At 43.6% G+C, this 21,916-nt stretch overlaps 1 protein-coding gene across 1 annotated transcript; it reads left to right on the top strand.

Annotated features, from left to right (window-relative positions):
* Positions 1–756: 756 nt before the first annotated feature.
* On the top strand, positions 757–18,172 carry LOC311128622 (fibulin-7-like; the record flags this gene model as incomplete). The annotated part of the gene is made up of 8 exons (XM_084160805.1): positions 757–822; positions 3,982–4,141; positions 4,655–4,825; positions 5,616–5,741; positions 8,570–8,752; positions 16,762–16,899; positions 17,550–17,685; positions 17,803–18,172. 8 exons carry the CDS (start codon positions 757–759, stop codon positions 18,164–18,166), a joined length of 1,344 nt encoding a protein of 447 aa, XP_084016931.1. The 3' UTR covers positions 18,167–18,172.
* Positions 18,173–21,916: the final 3,744 nt, after the last annotated feature.

Raw genomic sequence — 21,916 nt, 5'->3', positions numbered from 1 at the left:
CACTTACTCCCTGCAGAGGGCACACCTTCCCCACTTTCTATGCTCATTCAACAGTACACTTTTACTCTCAGGATGTCTGCCATACAAGATAACAGAAAAACACATTGGAACACAGACTCATTGTCCATTAGGCTACTGTAATTACCTGGTAATAAGCACAAAGCTGAGTTAATTAACAAAATGTGTGTGCTGTTCAAGTAGTTTACATGTATCCCTGTGTTACATAGTTATTTCTCTAATCAAAGATGGGCCTACATTTCCTCATAAATCATGAGAAGATGAAACCTGTATGAGTTGTGTTTCACATGACCCTGATTGTCACCTGCCCACAGTGCCCACTGCCCAGTGGAGCTTGCCTAAATCCATCCAAGCTTATTGCTAAATTCTCTCCAGTTTACGAATTCCACATCTGAGAGGCTTTCATGAGGGAGGAAATTTGCCATGTGCCTTCCAAAAAAAGGAAAAGAGTTTGAAAAAAATACACATGCCTATGCAATGGTTATTTTGTAAAATGTGGTCAACAGGTCTTCTAGTCCCATAACCTGATTGGTTCTCGAAAAGTAAACCCAACATTCCATAAAGTTTCGCTTTTGCAACTTGTCTGACATGTGAATGAATTAATAGCTTTTCTCACAAATACCACTGAGGTGCTTATAAGCGCATTTTACGCACTGGAAATTCACTGTACCCGGAAGATACCCAACCCAGCGCGCTTGGGGAGTGAGTGTATTCTACGCAGTACAGGATTAACTGAAAATGATTTGGATGCACGCTGTCATTGTGTTCCTGTGTCTTTGTCCAATCCACGCTGCATTTGGGCAGGTGAGTGTTTCCTGCGCTTGTCAGTATCATGGGGGCACCTTGGGCACTATTAAGAGACAACATATGGTGTTTCTTGGATTTATTTTGCCCAGCTGGCTGGTCCAATCAAACATTTTGCTGATTTAAAAGCACATATCACACTACATATCACAGAGTAAAACGTAAAATCTAAGTAAATTACCGTATTTGATAATGGGTTACCATTATAATCTCTATGAGTGTTACGATTTAATGTAGGCTATTGTGGTTTCTGACATGCTTTAGGTAGTCCATTAACGTAATAAACATTTCCAGACCAATTCATTATCACATATAGCCTCAGGACATAGTTAAAATTCTTGCCATTATCTGTAATGACCTGAAAAGACAGTGGGTGAATATCACACAAGATTTACAACTGAGAAAATAGACCTGAGAGAAAGGTTGTCTGAATGCCCTTTTCATGGACAGGCTTTAATTCAACATCTAACACTGAGGGATGCAGCATTGATGTCTGGGTGTTGTTGAAGTTCAAAATGCATTAAGCTGAAGTGACAATCTCTTGTCAAAGTCAGGAGCCTGCAAGTCCAGCTATAAGGTCATTATCACTGCATCATGACATGGACAGATACACTGGTGTTTGGTCGACCTCAATTCCCAGGCAAGCTGCACAAACAATGACTAAGGCCCCTTGCATGCATGTCCAGACACCGTGAGGCCCATCACTATAAATAGACCCAGCACCTCTGACGTGTTTCGGCACAAAACTGCTAAACCTCTACCTTGTCCAAGGGCAAGGGTCTATATTACGGCAGGCTGGTGTGTGTGTGTGCATGCTATGCTGTACTCTTTCTGTTCTTCAGTTATTTCTTTGTCAGTGGGCAAACGTACAAAATCAGCAGGGGATCAAATACTTTTTTCCCTCACTGTATATAATTGAACAAGGTCAGCCAGATTATTATTAGCTACAGAACACTTTTCCTTTCATGCAAAACCTTTCAGCATCACATAATTCACTTAGAACAATCTAAAATCCTTGGATTAGATCACCATGCTACTTTGGCCTTCATTGCACTGCACACCTCTCGAATTCAAAGAGCAGCTCAGAACTTACTGAAGGAGACTATAGGTATGTTACCTAGGCACACCAAGATAATGTCACATACACATGAAATGCAAACACAAAAATGTTTTGCAGTGGAGGCAGAAAGAGGACATTATCGCTGGGGCACACAAACAGCAGCCTCTCCCTCCCTCCCTCCCTCCGTCCTGACTGATGTCTCTCCAGCAGCCCAGCTCCCTGCTCCAGTCTTAATCAGCCAGGTGTTTTCACAGGAAGACCAAATATTGACTTTTCTTACATAACTTCTGCCGGATGAAAACATTAATTGGCTTTCTGAAAACATTCATGAGAGGACAGAGAAAAGGAGGGAGAGAGTTGAAAGAGAGAGTGAGAGTTTAGGGAAAATATACTACTACTACTCCCTGATTTTCCCAGCCAATAGGAGGAGAGGCTGTGCCTCATACACAGGGGATGTTTACCCTCTGGGTGTTTATGCCACACCATCTGACCCCAAACAGCCTCTCCACCCTTTATCAAAACCTACAGTACACCCACCCCTGCATCAAACGATGAATGCTATGGGCAAGCACCTCCAGGGTGATCCTTCCACTGACTGTCAGAACTTACACACACTTCTGGGCTAAAGAGATAGAACAGCAGAGACAGGCTGGGATATGAGAGAAGACAGACTGAGAGGGGCTTTAGTATGATGGGAATCTGTCGTGAGAATGAGTCCAGATAGGATTGGAGCCACTCTTTCTCTCGTGGAGTGTGTCTTTAGTGTTTCACAGCAAACCCCTTAGACCAGGGCTGCATAACACTCTTCCTGGATATCTACTGTCCTGTAGGTTTTCAGTCCAACCCTAATTTAGCATATCTGATTCAGGTAGTTAAGGTCTTGTTGAGCAGCTAATAAGTAGAATCAGGTGTGTTAAATTAGGGACTGAAAACCCACAGGACGGTAGATCTCCAGGAAGAGGGTTGGGCAGCCCTGCCTTAGACCGTACAGTAGGTCTATAGATCTTCTCTCTGGCACCATCAAGTAACACCACCAGGGGCATAAGCACGCGACCTCCAAAACATAAAACTACTACCACTAGAGAATAACTAACTTTGCACAAAGGCAAAAGCCTACCAACACTACAACCACCTCTGACTTTATGTTCCCCAGCTGGTGGTAGGGGTTGTTGAGATGCCAATGCGTGCTCAGAACTCTTAGTTCACGTGTAGGTCAGACAACCAGGGGGAGGATGTCGCCGCTCAATTAATTCCTTCACCATTCACCACATCGACTAGGCTGCCTACTGTGGACAGTGAGATTAAAAACATGACCCTCTGAGTGCTGATGTAGTGGTGAAGCAGGTATGTCTACTCTGATGTCTCTCCTCTGGTCTCCCAATAAACCCAGACGGGTGACCATATGCCTTTTTAGGAACTTTTAAGAACTGTACACTACATTCTTTACCTTTCAGTGCTATCTTAGGAAAACCCCTTAAATATTTTCTAAATGCAGTAACAAATCACTTAATGTGGCTCACCAGATACTAGTTTATCATGATGAAGGTCATTCATAACTCAAACCAATGTACAGTAGCTGCTGCACTTCCGTCCTGTTATTCCAACATTAACTTGTTGGGAAGGTAATTTCTCTGTTCTGTCCAGCGATTGAGTAGCGAGGACATTTGCCCAGCGTCTGCAGTGAATGTGGTCTGTATAACTGAGTGATGTCAAATTCTAGGAAGCTAATGTAAGAGTTAGTTCTGCCTCCATCCTCTGACCAAGTCACCTGTGTCTCACAGTTCCTGACTTGAGTTTAAATGAGTCAGTCATCTATCAACTGTAACTGCATTTCATTAGGCAATGAATGTGCTCTGTGTAGCCTATGTCAGTATTGGAAAAATAAACTTGAATGCTTCTCAATGTTTTAATGGATCTTACAAACCCATGTTTGTAACCTGCCCCTTTGCTATAATGCAATTAAGATCTTTCTGTATTACGGCTTTTTAAAATACAGTAACTCTGCAAATGAATTGCCTTTTGGGGATGACTCTCTTGTCAAGTTGTCCCTGTATAACACTTTTTAACTGTTCCACTGCCCCTGTCCCCTGTCCCTGTAGGACTGTCCCAGCAGGCAGGAGATGCAGAGCTCCCTAAAGCAGGTCCAGAAGCTGCTGTCGACCCATGAAGCTGCATATCTTCAGAGCCTCCGCACCCTGAGGAAGAAACTCAACTTGCTACAGAACACAGCCACCAAACAGACTGGCAAGGCAAACAATGGTATGTCTGCACACAGCCCAAACATCAGTCAAAGAAGCAACGTGTAGCCTAACATTTTAGCCAAAGGCTTAAATTCGATTTCTTCATGGTTTTTTGAAGGATACTGAAACGCCTAAAATGGCTTTTAGTAGGCCAGCTGCTCTTTATTTTAGAATCCAAAAAACATCAGTTGCAAGGATGTGAAGAAGTTTTGTATTACTAATGTTTTTGCTATTGTTGTCAACCTCGTGAACGAGAACCAATCGTGATTCAGTAAGTTGTGTAGGCCTACACACAGCAACAGCCGGACCGACTAGTCGCAGTAAAAATGCTAATTAGCTGTAAAAATGCTGTAAACAGCGTCACGCTGCGTTCTAAAAATGTTTACTCTCGTGGATTATTATTCCTTTGCTACTACTGGTATGTAATTTGACTTTTGGTGGATAACAGTTACATTTAGCTCCTATTGAACTATGGCTGGAGAGTTAAGTCTTGTCTTATGTCGCCCTATCAACCACCCCCCTTGCTTTACAGGTACCTGTCTAAAGCTGGACACGCCTGCCAACGGCAGGAAGTTGGGAAAGGCGCAGACCCCAGGTCACGAGGTTCACTTCCTGTGTGATGCGGGTTATGAGTTGGTGGGAGCAGAGAGCAGGGTGTGTCAGGAGAGCCTCACCTGGAGCGGCCAGCAGCCCACCTGCCGCAGTGAGTGACCCTACCATCTGCTACAGATTACCCTACCCCTAATCCAAACCTTAACCATTAGGGAGATTAACACATATCTGATGTGAAATCACTGTCTTTTGTCAGCTACCATCTACTTCTTCTCTTTCTCTGGCTCCTGTCTGGTGTCATTTCATCCCCCACCATTTCTCTTCTCCTTCCCTCTTCTCTGCCCCATCACTCATCTCTTTATCTGCTCTACCCATCTCTCTCATGTCCTTGTCACCATCGTCTTTGTGCCCCCCTCTCTTTTCTTTATCTGTCTTTACCTCGTTTTAAACTTCATGCATATTACTAACATTTATCTAGATAAAATGGCTTGCATCCATATACGTTTCATTATCAAATTTCCTTTTTATGTATTTTCGTGGCCATCCATAAGGGGTTATTGAATCCAGTGACTGTGACACATAGTGATAGCAGCCCTCTATGTCTTGACAGCTCGTTAACATTTAGATAACGCTTCAAAGACGTTTTGTGTGACTAAAAGTCAGACCATCCCTTTCGCTCTGGTTAGGTCGAATACTCTCTCACACACACACACACACACACACACACACACACACACACACACACACACACACACACACACACACACACACACACACACACACAGAGAGAGAGAAAGAAGGAGTTTTTCTCTTTTGGTTCATGCATCAGAGCTATAAGGTTCCACATGTCAGTGAGTTAGCTAGCCAACATTTACACCAGGGCTAATATGACTTTATTCTCCTCACCTGACTAATCCCTTACTCCTCCTGTCTTTCCTCAGACATAAATGAGTGTGCCTCGTCTCCCTGTCTGAATGGGGGGACGTGTGTGGATGAGGTGAACCAGTTCTCCTGCACGTGTACCAAAGGCTGGGCCGGAGCCACCTGCCAGAGCCCTATGCCAACATGTAGGTAGAGATGCTTAAGCAATAAGGCCCAAGGGGGTGTGGAATATTGGCCAATATACCACGGCTAAGGGCTGTTCTTATGCACGACGCGACGTGGAGTGCTTGGACTCAGTCCTTAGCCGTTGTATATTGGCCATATACAACAAACCCCTTGAGGTGCCTTATTGCTATTATAAACTGGTTACCTACATAAATAGAACAGTAAACAAGTGTTTTTACATCATACTGTCTGATATACACATGGCTGAAAAGCTGTTTCAGCCAATCAGCATCCAGGACCCAAACTATGCGGTTTATAATACCCACTAGGTCATGACCTCTGGGTGTATACAGCACGCTATGTTCTAAAGTGTGTGTAGCACAATGAGTACAAGGTAGGGTATGACCTGAATATAAATACAAGCAATAGCGCAGAACCATGACTTACAGTCCTATCTATCTCTATGCCATGGCTAACTACTGTAGTAACAACACACAAGGGCCAGACACCGAGGTAGACCCAGGTCCACTCCCTCTCGCTGGTTCTGGCCGGCTGGGCTATCATACACACTCAGGGCTCCAGGCAGAGCCAGTGAATCAATACGGCGCAGTTAGGTTTTGTTTCTCTCTGTCTGTTTGTTTTAATTTCTCCCCCCTGTATACAGTACACTACTGTAGGTGAGAGCCACACACAGACTAATGGGGATTTAGATGGACTTTGACAATGACGAACACTGCTGGCACTGTGTGGGAGATTTCTATAAGTCCATCATCCCACGTACACACAGCCCACTAATAGAGGGCTGCATGGTGCAATGGATGTGAACACTGAGCCCAATAAATGTTATATAGCTGTGGTATATGGGGAAGCATTGGCCAACATTGCTGGGAAACTACAGTGTTGCATGAAGGTTTAATTTTAAAAAGTTGAATGTAGCCTAACTTAAGTTGCAAGTCAGTCCAATCAAGTGTTGTAGTACTCGAGTCCGGTGTCGAGACTACATTTTGAGTGTCTCGGTCTTGTTTCGTGTCGGATACATTTATACACGGTCTTGCATGGCGTATGTATGGGTGGGCATGGGTGGACACAGGCCCACCCACTGGAGAGCCAGGCCCACCCAATCAGATTGAGCAAAACCAGAAAAAGAATACATTATTATTATAAAAATACTCCTTAGTACCCCCCACCACCATAAATATATTTATTTGCATTTTTCCCAGACCTCCAAAATGGTCTCCTGATGTGGTTTAAGCATTGTTGTGGACATAGAACACCACATTTTTGTTGTTTTTCTATTTAAAAAAAGGTGATTTAGAGAGTGCAAATGTGAAAAACATATAGGAATACTAATAAAAAACCATTGAAAAACATATGATTTTTCACACAGGGTGCCTTTCCTTTGCTGGGCAGGCCGTTTGCGATTTTTTTTAGGAACATTTGAGTATGCCCACTTCTCCAGGCTCCAATACACCACTGCATAGGGCTGATGGAAAGACAGCTGTCACACACAGCATGATGTTAAAGGATAAGCAGTCCATTCACTCAGACATAATAAGCCAGTAGGTCCCAATCATAAGAATACAAAAACACAACCATTAGGTTAAGCATTTCCTAATCGAAATGTACAACTATTACTTCCCATTGCAAAAAACATTTCACGTTTAGCACACAAAGTAACCAGTGACCTAAAGTTCAAACGTAACAATGTTTCACACATAAGTTATTTTCAAAGAGATGGCTAACAACAGCAAGCGAGCTGCATAAAAAAAAAGGTCCACTCACTAGATTAAGATAATTTGAAACTTAACTTGTTGTTGAAAGTTATTCTTGAAAAGGGAGAAGCTAACAAATTAGCAACAACATCCTCTTCGATAACACCTGCTACAGTCGCTGAAAACTAGCCTACAACAAAAGATAGCTAGCTACACCATGGGAAAACTACTGCTTGCTATTGCGCAGTGACTTGTTGGCCTTTGAGAAGGCATACGTTTCCATTGTGATTGGTTGATTTCACTGTCACTCCAAAATGTTGTCCTAATACAGTTGAACGGCAGATGCCTTCTATCTAGCTTCTGATGGCCTAGCCAATGGCTGACTTACCTAGCTAGATTTATCTCCCCAGAGACCACTAAGAAAAATCCTGAGTGGATATTTTTTTCTCTTCAGCGTTAACCCTTTCCTTTCCAACAAAAACTGAAGAGATTAAATCAGAACATCATTGAAAAGAATAATGTAATTAGAATTATCATTGTTATTATAATTATTTTATAAATCCTTAGCCATTCTCTAAAGGTGTAGAAGGCCCTCATTGTTCCCCACTGTGTTCGGGTTAGTATTAATTTGTAGAGTGGCTCTATTTCCCTCAGCATGCACCATTCTGAAATAATCCATATTTTCTTCTGAAATATGAACACAGAAATACTGGGCATTTTGAACTCTTATTATGGTGGCGATTTGACAAAATTACAATCATGGTCTTTAATTGGACTCGGTCTTGACTTGGTCTCGGACCCCTTGTCCCCCTCCCGGTCTCTGTCTTGACTCGTTCTTGCCCCCCCTCCGGTCTTGGTCTCGATTTGCTCCTGTCTTGGTCTTGAATCGGTCTCGCTTTAGGTGGTCTCGAACACAACACTGGTCCAAACACTGTGGTTACCCTGTGAACAAATAGTTAGTTTGTTACTCTTTGTTCACATGGTAACCATACTGTTTTATAAAGAAATAAGCTGCACTGTACCAATTTCAAGATGGAGATGTTTAGATGGCCATGCCCTCAGACTGCAGTCAGAAACGTCCAAGAATCGTCCTTAGTTTTACTCTTCTACTCATTCCTCTCTTTCTTTTTCTCCAGTCTTTGTCACCATGACGAACACCTCCTCTGCCACCTCCTCTGCGGCTGCTGCCCTCTCTCCCCCGGCTGTGACTGTTGGTCCGCTTGTTCGTCCGTCTCGCTGTACGCAGGTCCAGGGCACCACTCACTGCACCTGTGACCCCGGATACACCATCTCTGGGCGCGACAGCACCACCTGCACAGGTACACCGCAAACAGCTACCATTACATTTACATTACATTTACATTACATTTACGTCATTTAGCAGACGCTCTTATCCAGAGAATTGGTGCATTCACCTTATGATAGCCAGTGGGACAACCACTTTACAATAAAAAAAAATATATATAATAATCTTATTATTATAATTATTAATTTTTATTTTTTTTGTGGGGGTGGGGTGGGGAGGGGGGGGTGGGGTGCGGGGGTAGAAGGATTACTTTTATACTATCCCAGGTATTCCTTAAAGAGGTAGGGTTTCAAGTGTCTCCGGAAGGTGGTCAGTGACTCCGCTGTCCTGGCATCGTGAGGAAGCTTGTTCCACCATTGGGGTGCCAGAGCAACGAACAGTTTTGACTGGGCTGAGCGGGAACTGTGCTTCCGCAGAGGTAGGGGGACCAGCAGGCCAGAGGTGGAAGAACGCAATGTCCTCGTTTGGGTGTAGGGACTGATCAGAGCCTGAAGGTAAGGAGGTGCCGTTCCCCTCACAGCTCCGTAGGCAAGCACCATGGTCTTGTAGCAGATGTGAGCTTCAACTGGAAGCCAGTGGAGTGTGCGGAGGAGCGGGGTGACGTGAGAAAACTTGGGAAGGTTAAACACCAGACGGGCTGCAGCGTTCTGGATGAGATGTAGGGGTTTAATGGCACAGGCAGGGAGCCCAGCCAACAGCGAGTTGCAGTAATCCAGATGGGAGATGACAAGTGCCTGGATTAGGACCTGTGCCGCTTCCTGTGTAAGGTAGGGTCGTACTCTGCGAATGTTGTAGAGCATGAACCTACAGGATCGGGTCACCGCTTTGATGTTATCGGAGAACGACAGGGTGTTGTCCAGGGTCACGCCAAGGTTCTTTGTACTCTGGGAGGAGGACACAACGGAGTTGTCAACCGTGATGGCGAGATCATGGAGCGGGCAATCCTTCCCCGGGAGGAAGAGCAGCTCCGTCTTGCCGAGGTTCAGCTTGAGGTGGTAATCCGACATCCACACTGATATGTCTGCCAGACATGCAGAGATGCGATTTGCCACCTGGTTATAAGAAGGGGGAAAGGAGAAGATTAATTGTTTGTCGTCTGCGTAGCAATGATAGGAGAGACCATGTGAGGATATGACAGAGCCAAGTGACTTGGTGTATAGAGAGAATAGGAGAGGGCCTAGAACTGAGCCCTGGGGGACACCAGTGGTGAGAGAACGTGGTGCAGAGACAGATACTCGCCACGCCAACTGGTAGGAGCGACCTGTCAGGTAGGACGCAATCAAAGAGTGAGCCGCGCCGGAGATGCCCAACTCGGAGAGGGTGGAGAGGAGGATCTGATAGTTCACAGTATCAAAGGCAGCAGATAGGTCTAGAAGGATGAGAGCAGAGGAGAGAGAGTTAGCTTTAGCAGCCGTGACACAGAGAAGAGCAGTCTCAGTTGAATGACCAGTCTTGAAACCTGACTGGTTTGGATCAAGAAGGTAATTCTGAGAGAGATAGCAGGAGAGTTGGCTATAGACGGCACGCTCAAGAGTTTTGGAGAGAAAAGAAAGAAGGTTACTGGTCTGTAGTTGTTGATGTCGGAGGGATCGAGTGTAGGTTTTTTGAGGAGGGGTGCAACTCTCGCTTTCTTGAAGATGGAAGGGACATAGCCAGCGGACAAGGATGAGTTGATGAGCGAGGTAAGGTAAGGGAGAAGGTCTCCAGAAATGGTCTGGAGAAGAGACGAGGGGATAGGGTCAAGCGGGCAGGTTGTTGGGCGGCCGGCCATCACAAGTCGCAAGATTTCATCTGGAGAGAGAGGGGAGAAAGAAGTCAAAGCAAAGGGTAGGGCAGTGTGAGCAGGACCAGCGGTGTCATTTGACTTAATAAATTAGGATCGGATGTCATCAACCTTCTTTTCAAAATGGTTGACGAAGTCATCCACAGAGAGGGAGGAGGGGGGGAGGAGGAGGAGGATTCAGCAGGGAGGAGAAGGTGGCAAAGAGCTTCCTAGGGTTAGAGGCAGGGGCTTGAAATTTTGACTGGTAGAAAGTGGCTTTAGCAGCAGAAACGGAGGAAGAGAATGTAGAGAGGAGGGAGTGGAAAGATGACAGGTCCGCAGGGAGTCTAGTTTTCCTCCATTTCCGCACGGCTGCCCGGAGCCCTGTTCTGTGAGCTCGCAATGAATTGTCAAGCCACGGAGCAGGAGGGGAGGACCGAGCCGGCCGGGAGGATAGGAGACATAGAGAGTCAAAAGATTCAGAGAGGGAGGAGAGGAGGGTTGAGGAGGCAGAATCAGGAGATTGGAGGGAGAAGGATTTAACAGAGGGAAGAGATGATAGGATGGAAGAGGAGAGAGTAGCGGGAGAGAGAGAGCGAAGGTTGCGACGGCACATTACCATCTGAGTAGGGGCAGAGTGAGTAGTGTTGGAGGAGAGCGAGAGAGAAAAGGATACGAAGTAGTGGTCGGAGACTTGGAGGGGAGTTGCAGTGAGATTAGTAGAAGAACAGCATCTAGTAAAGATGAGGTCAAGCGTATTGCCTGCCTTGTGAGTAGGGGGGGACGGTGTGAGGGTGAGGTCAAAAGAGGAAAGGAGTGGAAAGAAGGAGGCAGAGAGAAATGAGTCAAAGGCAGACGTAGGGAGGTTAAAGTCACCCAGAACTGTGAGGGGTGAGCCATCCTCAGGAAAGGAACTTATCAAGGCGTCAAGCTCATTGATGAACTCTCCAAGGGAACCTGGAGGGCGATAAATGACAAGGATGTTAAGCTTGAATGGGCTAGTGACTGTGACAGCATGGAATTCAAATGAGCAGATAGACAGATGGGTCAGGGGGAAAAGAGAGAATGTCCACTTGGGAGAGATGAGGATTCCTGTGCCACCGCCGCGCTGACCAGATGCTCTCGGGGTATGCGAGTACACATGATCAGACGAGGAAAGAGCAGTAGGAGTAGCAGTGTTTTCTGTGGTAATCCATGTTTCCGTCAGCGCCAAGAAGTCGAGGGACTGGAGGGTGGCATAGGCTGAGATGAACTCTGCCTTGTTGGCCGCAGAACGGCAGTTCCAGAGGCTACTGGAGACCTGGAACTCCACGTGGGTTGTGCGCGCAGGGACCACCAGATTAGAGTGGCAGCAGCCACGCCGTGTGAAGCGTTTGTATGGCCTGTGCGGAGAGGGGAGAACAGGGATAGACAGACACATAGTTGACAGGCTACAGAAAAGGCTACAATAATGCAAAGGAGATCGGAATGAAATTAACTAAGCATCTGGGAAAGCGAGAGAGCGGGGCCTCCCTCACGTTTCACTGAAACACTCAAATATAACTCTCCCAACTTCCATTTTAGATTAATAGACTTTAATTAGTGTCTGGTCTGTTAGCGGTGTTACCAAACAGACTAGTTCTGTCTCTTACCTCTAGTTAGTGTCTGGTCTATTAGCAATGTTACCAAACAGACTAGTTCTGTCTCTTGCCTCTAGTTAGCGTCTGGTCTGTTAGCGATGTTACCAAACAGACTAGTTCTGTCTCTTGCCTCTAGTTAGCGTCTGGTCTATTAGCGATGTATTTTTTTTTTTTTTTTTTTTTTTTTTTTTTTTTTTTTTTGGGGGGGATGGATCAGCTTAATATTGCAGATAGATTGTATCTTCTATCAATGTAATTGTCTGCATCACTTCCAATCCCCCATGTTTTTTTTATTTTTTATATATATATTCCCCTTTATTACTTTTCAACCCCACCATCCTTTCCCTACTTGGAGTAAATTAGTGAACAACAACGCCCAGGCCTCTACTTCCGGTCTATACTTACTATCTACACCTTATAGACAGAGTTAATTTTACAATAATTCTATATCTATCTATATATATATATATATATATATATATATACACACATACACATACATATATATATATATATATACATACATATACATATTTATTTTTTTGCTCCTAAACTTCTTCTACTCTCAACCTCTCCGATCATTTTCATGATGTCCATCCGGTTTGCTTCTAAATGCCATATCTTTCTAACTGTGCTCTTTCCCAAAAGCTCCCAACATACAACCTATATACTTATTATGGACACAGTATGCTTACATTATTAGCTATCTTTGTTATTATTTGTTGTTATTTGTTATTAGTCCCATCCTTCAACTCTATTCAATACCTCCCATCTATCTCTTAACACCAGCCATATAGGATTTCTATTTGCCATATATATTTCAACCATACTGTGATGTTTTACAAAAGTTCTGAACCTTTCTATTCTCATTGCTTCTACAGATTGTGAATTAAAAATAAACATTTTTGCTAAAAGTATTATTATATTATTGATTGATTGACTATGACTTTTCAGATCACCCAGTAATGCTATCTGCAAGGTTAGTTCCAGGTAAATATTGCAATCCTTTAGCCATTCCTGGACCTGTGTCCAAAAACAAGCTACAAATGGACAGAACCAAAACAAATGATCTAATGATTCTATCTCTTCACAGCAAAATCTGCAGAGCTGGGAAGATTGTATCCCCCATATAAATAACATTCTATTGGTAGCAAGAATTTTATATAATAATTTAAATTGAAAGATTCTAATTTTTGAATCCGGTGTCGTTTTGCGTGTCAGTTCATAAACACTATGCCATGGGATCGGTACGTCAAAGATCTCTTCCCAACTATTTTGCAATCTATATGGGACTGCTGTCAATCCTTTGGTCCTTAAGTGAAACTGATATACTTTTTTATTTATCACAGTTTTCCTTAACCAATTATGTTCTTTAATGCAAGGCCGACAGACAAGTTCCTTACTTTCTCCCCCTTCAACTTTCCTCTTCCACTTTTGCGGTAAGGCTGCAATTATTTGGTTGTAATTTTGGGTAGAGCAGACATTTCCATATGTTTTTGTTAGCTGCATGTGCGACATAACTCCACCAGTCCTACCGATGATATCATTTACGAAGATTATACCTTTTTTAAACATTCTGTCAAAAAATAAAGGTTTTTTGTCAATTAGTATATTTGAATTTAACCACAATATTTGTTGCATTATTTGTTCTGTCGTTTCTGGAGGATTAAATTGAAATTGCAACCAACTTTCTATGGCTTGTTTTAGAAATAGTGACATTTGGGAGATTATTTCCTTTTCAAATAACTGAAAGTGAGAGGTTGTAATCTGAATAAAGGGAAAAAGGCCTTTCTTGAACAGTGGGTGAGACAATCTTACTAATTTGCTTGAGAACCAGTTCGGATTTAAGTATAACTTTTGGATGACTGAAGATTTTAGTGATAGGTCTAATGCTTTAATATTTAATAATTTCTGTCCTCCGAATTCATATTCATTATATAAATATGCTCTTTTAATTTTGTCTGGCTTGCCGTTCCAAATAAAATTGAATATTTTTTTCTCATATAATTTAAAAAACTGTTTGCTAGGCGTAGGCAAGACCATAAGCAAATAGGTAAACTGGGATAATACTAAAGAGTTAATCAGGGTGATTTTTCCACAAATTGACAGGTATTTTCCTTTCCATGGTAGTAAGATCTTATCTATTTTTGCTAACTTTCTATTAAAATTTATTGAAGTGAGATCATTTATTTCCTTTGGGATATGTATTCCGAGTATATCCACATCACCATCAGACCATTTTATTGGTAAACTACATGGTAATGTAAAAATTGTATTTTTTAGTGATCCAATACGTAATATAGTACATTTGTCATAATTTGGTTTTAATCCAGAGAGGTTAGAAAATGTATCTAGATCCTCTATGAGGCTGTGGAGGGATTCTAGTTGTGGATCTAAAAGAAAACATGAATCATCTGCGTACAATGACACCTTTGTTTTTAAGCCCTGTATTTCTAATCCTCTGATATTATTATTGGATCTGATTTTAATAGCTAACATCTCGATGGCCACAATAAATAGATATGCCGATAGTGGACAACCTTGTTTCACTCCTCTTGACAGTTTGAAACTTTCTGAGAAATAGCCATTATTTACTATTTTACACATAGGGTTACTATACATGATTTTGACCCATTTTATAAGAGATTCTCCAAAATTGAAATGCTCCAGGCATTTATATATAAATTCCAGTCGAACTTTATCAAATGCCTTTTCGAAGTCTGCTATGAATAGCAGGCCTGGTTTCCCATATTTTCCATAGTGTTCTATTGTTTCCAATACTTGCCTTATATTATCTCCAATGTATCTTCCATGTAAAAAACCTGTCTGATTAGAATGAATAATATCCGACAATACCTTTTTAATTCTATGCGCTATACATTTTGCTAGGATTTTTGCATCACAACACTGAAGTGTAAGGGGCCTCCAATTTTGTAAATGGACTGGATCTTTATATTTTCCACTTGTATCCTGTTTCAGTAATAATGAGATCAGACCTTCTTCTTGAGTGTCAGATAATCTACCATTTACATAGGAGTGGTTAAAACATGCTAATAACGGTCCTCTTAGTATATCAAAAAAGGTTTGGTATACCTCGATTGGTATGCCATCCAACCCTGGAGTTTTCCCGGACTTAAAGTCTTTAATTGCATCCAGAAGTTCCTCCTCTGTAATTTCACCTTCACATGAGTCTTTCTGTGTGGCTGTTAATTTGACATTATCAATAGGAAAAAAATCTCTACAATTAGCTTCAGTTAGAGGAGATGGAGGCGACTGAAAAGAAAACATATGCTTAAAATACTTTGTTTCTTCCTTCAAAATATCATTAGGTGAATTATGGGTGACTCCGTCAATTGTAACCAGTTTCATTAAGTTCTTTTTGGTAGCATTCCTATGTTGAAGATTAAAAAAGAATTTTGTGCATTTTTCCCCATATTCCATCCAGTTTGCTTTATTTTTATAATATATTACACTTGATCTTTCTTGAATAAGTTTTTCCATTTCTTTTTGTTTTTCCTCTAATTTATTCTGAGCCTCTATGTTACAGTTTTTATTGCCATCTATCTGTTCTGTTAGACTTTCTATTTCCTTTCTTAGTATAAACTCTTTTGACCTAAATTGCTTTTGTTTTCGAGATGAGTACTGAATTGCATGGCCTCTAAAGGCACATTTAAAGGTGTCCCATACAATGAGGGGATTCGCTGTACCTATGTTATGTTGGAAAAAGTCAGTTATAAATTCCTTTGTTCTAATTATAAATAAATTATCATCTAATAGGCTTTGATTAAATTTCCAATATCCTCGCCCACGTGGAAATTCAGTCAGAGTAATGTATATGCCTATTATATGATGGTCCGACCGCATTCTGTCCCCTATCAACACTTTTTTTACTTTTGGTGCCAACGAGAATGAGATAAGAAAGAAGTCAAGACGACTAGCTTGATTCAGTCTCCGCCATGTATATCTCACTAGATCAGCATATTTAAGCCTCCATATATCTACTAGTTCTAATGTATCCATGACATTCACAATTTCCTTAAGAGCATGTGGGTGATTGTTTGTGGTGTGATTTCCTTTTCGGTCCATTGAGCTATTTACCAAACAGACTAGTTCTGTCTCTTGCCTCTAGTTAGTGTCTGGTCTATTAGCGATGTTACCAAACAGACTAGTTCTGTCTCTTGCCTCTAGTTAGAGTCTGGTCTATTAGCGATGTTACCAAACAGACTAGTTCTGTCTCATGCCTCTAGTTAGTGTCTGGTCTATTAGCGATGTTACCAAACAGACTAGTTCTGTCTCTTGCCTCTAGTTAGAGTCTGGTCTATTAGCGATGTTACCAAACAGACTAGTTCTGTCTCTTGCCTCTAGTTAGTGTCTGGTCTATTAGCGATGTTACCAAACAGACTAGTTCTGTCTCTTGCCTCTAGTTAGTGTCTGGTCTATTAGCGATGTTACCAAACAGACTAGTTCTGTCTCTTGCCTCTAGTTAGTGTCTGGTCTAGTGTCTAGTGTTTAGTGTCTTGCTATGGTAACATCAAAAGACACACAGTCTGACCACATAATGTTATATAACTGACATCAATTGCAATTTTAATGTGTTTATGTGTGTGTGTGTGTGTGTGTGTGTGTGTGTGTGTGTTTCAGACATTGATGAGTGTGAGTTGTTCCACATGGGTCAGGCTGGCCGGCTGTGTTTACATGCCTGTGTTAACACCCCTGGAGGATACCGCTGTACTTGTCCTGCTGGATACAATGTCACCCGCGACGGACGCAACTGCAAAGGTGAAGGGAGACCACACACACACACTGTACCAAAGTCTCAAATGCTCCACCAAAGTGTCATAATCGCACGCACACACACACACACACACACACACACACACACACCATCAAATCCTCTGCCTTAAAACATGCCAGTTATGCCAGATGAGTAGTAAACATTTTTTTATGTGTTATTAATAGTCTACCACAAAGAGAAAGAGGATAACTTGTCTGAATGATAATGAATGTTTCCTATTATTTCCAATATCCTTTTTATCAGTAATTCCATGTAATTCTGTTATCCATTGGCTGAATAATTGAACAAAACCATACATCTGGTCTGAATAAATGTTTGTTTTTGTAGACAATTACAATAAATCAGTTATTTTTCTGTCTCGCTCTCTATTTTCCCTCCCTCTCTTTTTATCTCTCCCTCCCTCACTTTTACACACATTGTTCTCCCTCTCTTTCTATCTCTCCCTCCCTCACTTTTAAACACATTATTCTCCCTCTCTTTCTATCTCTCCCTCCCTCACTTTTACACACATTATTCTCCCTCTCTTTCTATCTCTCCCTCCCTCACTTTTAAACACATTATTCTCCCTCTCTTTCTATCTCTCCCTCCCTCACTTTTACACACATTATTCTCCCTCTCTCTTCCTGTCCTGTAGACATAGATGAGTGTGCCACCAGACAGAATAACTGCACCCGGGACCAGCTGTGTATCAACACCTACGGAGGGTTCCAGTGTGTACGTGTGGACTGCCCCCGCATACGAAATGCCACCTACAGCAAAACCTCCCCCCTGTGAGTACCTTCTCTTATAGTTAATCAACAATAGATTTGATAACATGTAACTCAATCACTCTCTTGCAATAATACCCTCTCAATGCCTGCATCCTTTTCTCTTTCCCCATTCCCCAGGCGTTGTGAGCGTAACCCCTGCTCTGTGGACAACAAGGTGTGCTCTCAGGCCCCTAACTCCATCTCCCACCACTACCTGTCTGTCGTATCCAACCTGTCGGCACCACGCACCATGTTCCGTGTGTCGGCCCTCCGCCTCATGGGCGACACGCTGCGTTTCTCCCTGCTGGGCCGCGGGCAGGCCAGACGCCACTTCACGGTGCAGCGGTCGGACCGTCAGACAGGCCAGCTGGTGCTGGGGAGCCCGGTGCAGGGCCCTGCTACACTGGAGGCTGAGGTGGAGATGACCGAGCTGGAGAAAGGGGTCCAGCTGGGGAGGTACATTACCAAGATCACCATGTTCATCTCCCAGTACGAGTTCTAGAGAGGGAGAGAGAAATAGAGGGATGTAGAGGGAGGAAATAAGAGAGGGAGTTGGGTGGAGAATGGAGAAGGGAGGGGAGAGAGTGAATAGGGTGAAAGAGGGTGTGGGTATGGAGAGGAATACAAAGAGACAAGAGTTTAGATAAGAGTTTGGACGAGGGGCCGTTGGCAGAGGGGTGCAAGAAAGGTGACTGTGGTAAGAGTTTTGGAGTGGGGCAGTGTCTAGGGCTGGGGGTCTGGGAGGGGGTTAGAGAGGGGTGAGGCACTAAGTCCTAACGAACAAAGAGGGACTAAAAGGAGGGGAAGAGAGAGTTGAAGTTGAGTCGAGACATACAGGTATGACAGGAACGGATGCATTTGGTTGTATCAATTCTAATGACAGAAAGGGAAGGGTTTAGGGGGGTTAGAAATTAACGATGGGGACACGGGTCAGAGACATGAAAATGAGAAAATGGCATAGGATCACTCCATAGGGAGAAACCCTCACCCACTTGTGGTGGAGATTGAATGTTTCCTCACTGTAGCAGAGAGAGCGAGCAGGGCTTGTAAATACTAGCTGAAGTCCTTAACTGGTTTTATTGTTTTACATCCAACATATGACAAAGTGACAATCAATATCTGTAAGATGAGAAGACATGAAGCTACACATCAACAATCCAATATTTCCTGGTCTTGTGTTAAACTTGTGTTGATATATTTATTTTGAAGGTGTTGTAAACCCCTGTTTGTTATCTGCTTTTTATTTATCTGAGAAAGCACTATTAAACATTTAATCCAAATAATACTGTATGATATCTATGGTTTCATTATTTAGTTTTCCTATATAGTTATGTCTCTGCACAGGACTGAATAAGGGGCTTGCCTTGAAGTGTGACCTGTAGATGATCTGTCCCTCATAGAGGCTAAAACAGGAGTATGATGTACAGTATGAGTAATGCAGGTCTGGGGAAGACGTTGGGCATGGCAGTACAGAGCTACACTGTCCAGCAGACAGACAGACAGACACTCTGCTTAAAGAGCTACTATATCCTTACAGTATATGCATGAGCTAAACCAGCAAACACACACACACACACACTGTGTATATTCTTACTTAGTGAGATATGACGAATTGAAATGCTCTTTTCCACCTTTTTAGCACTGGGTGTTTGGGTGCTTAGGGGTGCATGCCTGTGTGTGTGTGTGTGTGTGTGTGTGTGTGTGTGTGTGTGTGTGTTTGTCAGGAGAGGTACTGTAGATCCGGCTGGTGTTGTTGTGGCGTGGGTTGTAGAGGAGGCTGATGAAATGTTTCACCCCTGTGTCAGGCTGCCCACAAAACCTTCCCCACTCTCTGCACTCAATCATCTGGACGGACGTGAAAACCCTAGTTAACACCACACCACACACAGGGCCAATGCCTCAGACACACACAAACAAGACCCATGTGAGCAGTGGTGTGAGAACACATACACACACGCTCTTACACAATAAATTACCAATTAGTGTATAACATATCCCACATGTACTCTATATAGACACTGATGTAGGTGTAGAGTGTGAGGGGTTAACCAGTCCAGTGCAGCCACACAGAGGCAGGCAGTGTGCCTCAGTGGCGACTAACAGGCACTAATACGCTGAACCCAGCCCCACCTCGGAGTCACACTGTTGGGCTGAGAGAGAGACGAGGAGGGGGCTCCCCTGGCCTGGCTGAGACCCACTAGGGGACCACAGGGGGGAGGGGGGAGGATCCCAAAATGAGATTGCACACAAAATGAGAGAGAGAGAGAGAGAGAGAGAGAGAGAGAGAGAGAGAGAGAGAGAGAGAGAGAGCTGAATAGAGTGGTCTGAATAGCAGGCAATTCACAGCGGTCAGTCAGTCAGTCATCGGCTGAGGACTGCTGTGAATTAAGAGACCAGTGTCTCTATTTCTGCTCTGAAAGAGACCCTCGCTGTTCTTCACTCTGTCTGTATCTCTCTCCCTTTCTGTCTTGATGAAATGAAGGGACAGAAAGAGAAAGGAAGAAAAGAGATGTATAGTTGAATGGCAGCCTGCCAATGTTGTCTGTCCCCGGGGGAGGAACAAAGCTGATGTGGTGATGAATCAGTCCCCATATCCTCTCTGACCCCCTCCACACCTCTCCTCTACTCACCCCCTCCTAACTCTCCTGTCTCTGCCCACCCAGGACTACCTGTATCTCACCCTGACCTCACTCCTCTCCTCTTTTCAATCTGTCTCAGAACCCACACAGACACATTAATGTCCCAATGCAGCATTATTTTAAAATATCAATGTCAAATCATTTCTGGGTAACACTTAAGTACCTTACTGTAATAGATTTCCATTAAAATGGGCAAAAATTCTAAACTATTTGGGGAGGGGAAAACTGAAAACTAGCTGTTATTGGCAGAGAGGTTTGAAACTCTCTTTGCTATAGGTCTATTAACCAATTTACCGCATGGTGATGTCGCCATGGAAAGCCGAAACTCCCGCCCATGCAAACCTGCTAATTAGAAGGTCCTGTGTGGAAGATTGTATTTTAATCCAGCAACTATTAGGAGATAACGCTGCTAACATTTTTCACAGTGTTAGTTTCATCAACTGTTGTACAATATTATATAAAAACAGAATTTTGACTGCACTGGGCCATTAAAACACAAGCATGGACAAACATGCATGAGCACCCAGGCACATGCACACACACACACACACACACACACACACACACACACACAGACACACACACCTGCCCTGGGTCTGAGTTGAAAACAGAGTCGGAAACAGTAGCGAGCGTTCCAGTACTCTTTATCTATTAGTAACCTTAGACCACCATTCCATTCCAACAACATCAAAGAGATCCAAGCTCTCTTCCTCTGTATCCCCCTACACATGCACGCGCGCACACACACACACACACAGTACAGCCAATAGGGTGCTCTGATGATTTAATCTATCACGGCCTGTCTGTGGGTGCCCATGTGTCAGGTCTAGAGCGTCTCTCCTTCCCTCCATCTCTCTTTGCCTATCCCTCTCTCTCTCTTCTCTCTCTCTCTCTCTCTCGCTCTCTCTCTCTCTCTCTCTCTCTCTCTCTTCTCTCTTTCCCTTCATCTCTCTCTCTCCCTCTCTCTCTCTTCTCTCTTTCCCTTCATCTCTCTCTCTCTCTCTCCCTCTCTCTCTCTTCTCTCTTTCCCTTCATCTCTCTCTCTGTCTGTCTGTCTGTCTGTCTGTCTGTCTGTCTGTCTGTCTGTCTTTCTGTCTGTCTGTCTGATGTGGTGGATGAGTCACCCTCTGAGCAGATAAACCTCTGAGTGCCAGCAGTGCCAACTCTCTGAAATCAATATCCTCATTCCAGTGCAGCCTCCCCACACAATAAGAGTTTATACTGCTATAAGCCTTCACCTAGTCCTCTTTGAAGCCCCTCTCAGTCAGACATCAGATGTGTATGTGAAAGGGGACACCGTCCCTGTCATGGGTTTAAGGGAAGGAAGGAGAGTTGCGACCCAGACCCTTGTCTGTTGACTGGGCCCAGGTAAACTGAGACATGGACTAGCCAGAGTTTGGCTGGCACAGGCCCAACCTGGGTGGGCGCACAGGGCAGGTGACGGGGTTGGTATGCATGGCAGCAGTGCCCAGCTGTTACAATGGGAGGTCTGTGAGAGGTACAGCCGGGGCCAACAAAGCCCTGACTGTGCCCACGTCAGTCCCCCAGTCCTAGAGCCAGGAGCAGGTAACACATGCAGCCAGGTACGGCTAACAGGATGTGGGGGTGTAAGG

This window comes from Coregonus lavaretus (genome assembly GCF_964263955.1).
Source record: "Coregonus lavaretus genome assembly, chromosome: 4".
NCBI classification, from domain to species: Eukaryota; Metazoa; Chordata; class Actinopteri; order Salmoniformes; family Salmonidae; genus Coregonus; species Coregonus lavaretus.
Note: the sequence above shows the minus strand (reverse complement) of the source record. Positions and strands in the feature narration are given on the sequence as shown.